The sequence below is a fragment of the Myotis brandtii genome, unplaced genomic scaffold (genome assembly GCF_000412655.1).
Source record: "Myotis brandtii unplaced genomic scaffold, ASM41265v1 scaffold197, whole genome shotgun sequence".
Classification (NCBI taxonomy): Eukaryota; Metazoa; Chordata; class Mammalia; order Chiroptera; family Vespertilionidae; genus Myotis; species Myotis brandtii.
The window spans coordinates 1,709,032-1,715,592 of NW_005357346.1; the positions used below are offsets into that span (position 1 = coordinate 1,709,032).

Below are 6,561 nucleotides of genomic sequence, written 5' to 3' on the forward strand. Positions count from 1 at the left end.
TGCTCAACCTTGGGGCCAGATAATTCTTTGGTGTGTGTTTGTTTGGGGGGGGGGCGTGGGTAGGGCTGTCCTGTGCACTGTAGAACCTGAAGCAGCATCCCTGGCCTCCGCCCTCTTGAAGCAGTAGCACCCCTCCCCCAAACTGTCTGCAGACACGCTAGGTGTCCCCTGGGGACTGACACATTGCCCCACTTGAGAGTCACTGCCCTCGACAGCTTCATTTCTGAGCAGAACTGGGATTTGCAGTGGCCTCACCACCTCTAATTTGTAGGTCTCACTGTAGAACCTGAAGCAGCATCCCTGGCCTCCGCCCTCTTGAAGCAGTAGCACCCCTCCCCCAAACTGTCTGCAGACACGCTAGGTGTCCCCTGGGGACTGACACATTGCCCCACTTGAGAGTCACTGCCCTCGACAGCTTCATTTCTGAGCAGAACTGGGATTTGCAGTGGCCTCACCACCTCTAATTTGTAGGTCTCTCTGCCTGGTGACCACGTCCTGGCAGATACCCAGGAAGGCAGCCCAGTATCCTCAAACCCTCCTGAGGCAAAGGACTTACTCATTCACCTCCAACACCAGTCGTTGAGCTAAACCGAGCATCTCTTTGGAAATAGCAAAGGGTCTCATGTTCTTGATTATTTTTCATGCCTGCGAAGTCCAGGGAATTTCTTCTCGGTGCGAAGGGGGCCTTACTCTTTCCCCTGTGTTCCCTCTCAGTGTTCTCTCCCCTCTGCTTCCTCCCCTTTTATTTTTTGTAGAACTGGTCTCACCTGAAGGAGATTTTTACTTCTTCTCTCTTTTTTATTCACACGGCTCGATAAAAGTCCCTCAGCATATTTGTGTAAAACTTAAATCTCAGAGGAGAAAGTCCCCTCGGAGCAGGCAGGCGAGGGGCCTGCTGGGTGCCTGTGCGGGCAGCTCTGAGCCCTTCCGCGCTGGGGTTTGGGGGAGAGCAGTGGTACCTTAAGCAGCACGACTCCGTGTGGCTTCCAGAGACAAAGCTCAGAAGCTCACAGCGTCTCGCCACAAAATGCAGCAAATATGGAAAGTCAGTTTGGAATATTTGCCACATGAGGAGAGTTCCCTGTTCTTTGGAATCCTGTTGAAACGTTAGCTCATTGGAACCATTCTTTTCTATTCTCTGTTTACTTGGAAGTGGGGAGCATTTCCAGGTGTGTGTGTGTGTGTGTGTGTGTGTGTGTGTGTGCGCGCGCGCCTCTCACCCCTCTGCTGCAGGCAGGCCTCCCGGATGCCTAGGCTCCCACCCCCATCCTCCCATCCAGACCCTCCCCTTGCTCACAGAGGGCTTGGTTGCTGTGTTTGTAGACTGAATTCTGACTCTAGGACTGCAGCTTGTCAGAGGCCAGAGGAGAGCATGAGGAGTTGGAGGAGGGCTGAAGGCAGAACAGGGCCAATGTCCTAGTGATGCCGGACTGACCCCGGACAACCTGTGGGGAGAAGGGGTGAAGCCTGCTGCCTTGCCGAGTATCCCAGACCATCCTGAGAGCCTGCCTAGGAAAGAAAGGCAGGAGGCAGAGGACAGCAGTGGCAGTAGGGGTCAGAGCAGATCAGCCCCTCTGGGCCCCTTGTTCTTAGAGGGAGGAAGATGCCTATAGGGGAGGGAGGGAAGGAAAGGGGTAAGAGGAGACAGAGGGCTGAGGCGATCCTGAGCACTGGGGCCTGTCAGGTGGGGTACAGGAAAGGGTAGCAGAGGCCCCATGTGCTATATACATTTCTGACCTTTGGAGAGAGACCTTATTTAAGATTGAATACGATACAAGACTGAATAAGACACACACATTAAGAGATGTTTCCATTAGGTGCTACGATCATGGAAGCCTTCCTGGAGGTGGTGGGCTTGAGCTGGGCCCACAGAGAGAAAGAGGAAGGCAGTCCAGGGGCAGAGTTGAGAATTTGCATGTGCCTTAAGAGCCTGCAAGATCAGATTTCTTTTTTAAAAGTGATATTTCTTAAAAATGACCAGTAAAAGAAAAGGTGTGATAGATAATAAGGTTGAGCCCCCTGCTCAGGAAACATGATATGCCTGGCGCAACAAAGCCCAATAGTGTGAATCAATCTAGAAATGACTGTCATCAACATTTCAGCAAGACTTAACTAAGGTTGTCAGCCTTAAGAGGGCCTCTGCCATTGGCCAAGTACTGCAGAACTTATTCATGACTTGGAGGAAAGAAAGGAAGACCTGCTTGGCCTGCTTACCAAGCTCATGGACAGCTTAAGGCTTGTGGTCTCACTAATCCAGGGGCCGACACAATCAAGATTCTGAAGGATCTGCTAGGCTGGAAGACGCTCAAGGGAACAGGGTGAAATGCAGTAGAGGTGGGTGTAAGGCCCATCCTCAAGCTCCAAAAGATCAATCGTCCTTAAAGTATATACAAAGCAGCAGCAGATACAGACAAAGCTTGCACTTCTCTGCATGCTCAGGGGGAGTCCCTGGAGCAGGGTGGCTGTGGTTTGGGTCTAGCCCAGTGCAGATCACCTGCACAGTCTGCCCTCTGCATGGTCAGGCCATCCTTGGAATCCTGCACTGCATGTTGGGAATGATATTCTCTCAGAGCCCCTGGCAGATTGGAGCATGTGTTTGATGGCGTCCAAGAGGGCACAGGGACCAGGATTCCCACAACCCAAGGAGCCCAAAGGACCTGAGACCGTTGAGCTCAGAGAATACCTAAAGGGAAGTGGTATGGGGCTGCCTCCTAACATTTCAAGAACTGCGATGTTGAAAAAGTATTGCATTTACTCTATGTGGTTCCATAAGGTGGAACCAAGCCCAATAGGTGGGTTTGAAGGAGAGAGAGTTTTTGGATCAGTGCAACGAGGAGCTTCCTCATAGAACAGCTCAGAGAGATGGCAAGGTCTGTCCTTTGAAAGAGAGAATGCTCAGCACAAGTTGGGCGTCTGAGCTAGAATTATACAGGGAAGGTTTCTACATCGTGTGGGTTTGAGAGAGACCTTATTTAAGAGACCTCAGCCGCTAAGGCAGCGGTTCTCAACCTGAGGGTCGCGACCCCTTTGGTGGTGGAACGACCCTTTCACAGGGGTCGCCTAAGACCATCCTGCGTATCAGATATTTACATTATGATTTATAACAGTTAGTAACATGACAGTTATGAAGTAGCAATGAAAATAATTTTATGGTTGGGTCACAACATGAGGAACTGTATTTAAAGGGCCAGAAGGTTGAGAACCACTGCGCTAAGGGGTCTCTATGATCCCCTCCAGTTCTAAGCCCCTGTAAACTCTGCTGTAGAGGAAAATTAACGCATGAGTGTTGGAGCAAAGCCAAAGCAAGGGGTCTTTTCGTCCATTTACTCAGTACTCAGCAAACATGTGTTATGTTCGAGGCACTGATCCAGGTGCCGGGGCTATAGCAGCAAACCCAGCAGAGACCTTTAAAAAACAGATCAGCAGTTGGGGGAAGGGGAGGCTCACAGAGGCACTAGGGAACTTTCCGGAGTGGTGGAAGCATTCTGTCTTGATCCACATAGTTATTTACATTTGTCAAAACTCACTGAATTGTACACATAAGGTAGGTGTATTTTATTTTCTGTAAACTACACCTCATGGAGTTTTTTGGACAAAGGCCTGCCCTCCTGACCCTGTCCTCCTGGCGGGAGGAGACAGAGTAAGCAAATGCACCAACAGTTATGAGTGGCAGAGGGGGCACAGGTTAACGAGAATGTTTTCGTGGAAAGGAGATGAGCCTCACAGCTCGGGTTAGATCTGCCAGGAGGAGGGGGAAGAAATGAAGTTGCTCACTCCCTCTTCCCCAGGAATACGAGTGCCTGGAGCAAGAAAACGCAGTGCTGCGGCGGGAGATCGGGAAGCTGACGGAGGAGCTGAAGCACCTGAGCGAGGCGCTGAAGGAGCACGAGAAGATGTGCCCGCTGCTGCTGTGCCCCATGAACTTCGTGCCGGTGCTGCGGCCGGACCCGGTGGCCGGCTGCCTGCCCCGGTGAAGCCCAGCAAGGAGCCTGGTCCTTTTCATACCTGTGAGCGGGGTTTCCTCCGCATCCAGGGGACCTGTGGCTGGGCCTCCTCCACCGGTTCCTCTCCCCGGAGAGGCCGTCTTCTAGCTCCTCGGGGTGTTTTGTGGCTCATGGATCTTGGTCATCCCCCCACCACAGCCACATCCATGTGAGATGGGGAGGCACCTTCCCAGGCCTCCTCCTCGGAGCTCCGGGCCATGCCCACAGGCACCTGACTCTCAGAGCCTTGAGCGGATCCAGGTCACCCAGGTTGGGAGACCACCCTCATGACTCACTTCACTTCCACTATGGCAGCTACGAGGTTCCGCCGTTGTGCAGAATCATTTTCTCTAGAATTGGGTAATAAAGAGTGTTATTGTTTCTCTTTTTTGGCAAGTTCTTGGAATTTATTTATTTTTAATTTCGTTGTTGTTAATTTTAGAGAGAGGGGAAGGAAGAGGGCAAGAGATAGAAACATCAGTGAGAGAAATATCGATTGGCTGCCTCCTGCACACCCCCTACTGGGGAGCCAGCCCGCAACCCAAGCATGTGCCCTGATGGGGAATCCAACCAGCAACCTCTTGGTGCGTGGGTTGAAGCTCAACCACTGAGCCACACTGGCTGGGCAAGTTCTTGGAATTTAGAGACATAGTATATTTTCTCTTCCTGAAGCGGTGTCCACTGTCTCCTCATGGGCCTTGCTTCTCCCTCCTGGTCATCTTCCCTGCAGCCTCATCCAAGCTGGATGGGAAGGCAACTTTGGGGGGCTGCAGAGCAAAGGCCAAAGGGACTTCCCTGTCACCCCAGTTGGGTCACAGCTAGACCCGTTTAGCTTTCCTGACCGCTGATCTGCTCTGATCCCTACTGCCACTGCTGTCCAGCTGGCTGCTCACCCACTCCACTGCTAACCCCCGCGTGTCTGCACCTGCTGGCCCCACTGGCCCAAGCCCTGTAGCTCCACATAATAACTCAGGGACCAATCTCCTTCCATTTAGTTGCTCTGTACCCCCAGGGCATTCCAGCCCCCCTGGATCCTCTACTCTGTCTGGGAGACTTGGGAGGAGGGGTCCATGGAGGCGGGTGGGGAGAGGCTACTTCTCAGAGGTGATAGTGGATCATTTTCTGCTCGCACTCCGTGGGCCAGACCTCAATCCCACAGCCTCACCCGGCTACAGGGCAGGTCGGGAAATGAAATTTAGCTTCATGCCCAGGGTGGAGGAACTGGATTTCATGACTTACTAGTAGTCTCTGCCATAGAAGGTGCAGCCGTTGTCCCTGCCACCCCACTGAAACTGCCCATTCCGAGGTCCCAGCAAGCTCCCTAACTTCCCGACAGCCTACGATACTGGGTTCTGCGTTTCTTCCTCTCTCTCTACCTGCTTCTCAGTATAAAGGGGCTCCTCTTCTTGGGGCCTCAGTCCCCATCTCTTCCTAGACTGACACCTCCCCTTCCGTGCCCAGAACCCAGCTCTCTCCTGCAGGCCACCTGTATGTGCAGCTTCCCGTCATGAGTCTCACAAGCGCATCCGCTCAACACGTTCAAAGCTGTACCCATGACCCCATCGTCTTTCCTTCAAACTTGCTTCTCGGTCTGCTTTCATCTGTTTTATAAAGGGCTCCATCACTCACCTGGTCAGGTTGATGGACAGCACAGGTGCCCAAGTGCCCAGAGAGCATGACTGCTTTCTAACTCTCCACATCATATGTGATTCCTCCAAGTTCCTAATGCCCCCGCCCCCCAGGTCCAGCCACGTTGCTCCAGTGTGCCAATGGCCTGGTCTGCTATCAAGAACTTTATTCAAATTAGTTGCTGAACACTGGGGGTTGCCTCCCTAAGTTGTGCATTCATTGACGTTGAGCTCACATGTAGGGGCAGTTAGACCTTCACTTTTGATGTCAGAACAGTACATTTGGAGTCAGGGAACCAAAACTAGGGTAGCCCAGGGTGTGAGTCATGGAGCCGGGGCCAAGTCCCCTCCAAGACAACTGGAGATGCGACGAGAGTTCTGAAAACCAAATGTTCACTGAGCGTGGCTGTGAAGAATATTCTTATCAAGCTCGCATTAACATTAGGGCTGTTTCAGCTCCCCAGCTCCTATTCTGGCAAAGCAGAAAATCTGTATAAATCTGAGAGCTATTCGATTATTCCAGGAGTAGACAAGGGGAGTAGACAAGTTGGTGGGATTGGATTTGCTTGGTTCTACCCACACTGCTGCTGTGTGCCAGGCCCTGTGCACGGTGTCTGCGCTGGCTGTTTGTTGGGTCGGGGGAGGGGCGGGAGGCTGAGAAAGTGTCAGCGAGGGAGGAAGCCCTTCCTTCACACCCACGCAGCCACACCACTTCCTGTCCGCAATCCCGCCCTTGCCTTGCACCAGCCCAGCCTTGAAGTCTGGGATTTCCATCACTGAATCAGGCCCCAGTTTTCACCCCAAACCTTGGCTGAGAATGATGACTCTAATGAACAGGAAAGTGAGAGGCCCAAAAGCCCCTCTCTTCTTTCCCATCAATGCTCGGGTTCCCACAGTCCCGTGGACTTACCAGGGCTGAGGGCTCTACCCTGGCAGGAGCTAGAAGAAAA

At 52.5% G+C, this 6,561-nt stretch overlaps 1 protein-coding gene across 1 annotated transcript in view; it reads left to right on the forward strand.

The window, feature by feature from the left end:
- Positions 1-4,372, forward strand: part of BATF3 (basic leucine zipper transcription factor, ATF-like 3) — a 10,807-nt gene extending 6,435 nt beyond the window's left edge. Inside the window, exon 3 of the mRNA XM_014538809.1 lies at positions 3,789-4,372. Coding sequence (XP_014394295.1) covers positions 3,789-3,974 — 186 coding nt within the window. The 3' untranslated portion in view covers positions 3,975-4,372. The remainder of the gene's footprint in view (positions 1-3,788) is intronic.
- The last annotated feature ends 2,189 nt before the right edge of the window (positions 4,373-6,561 follow it).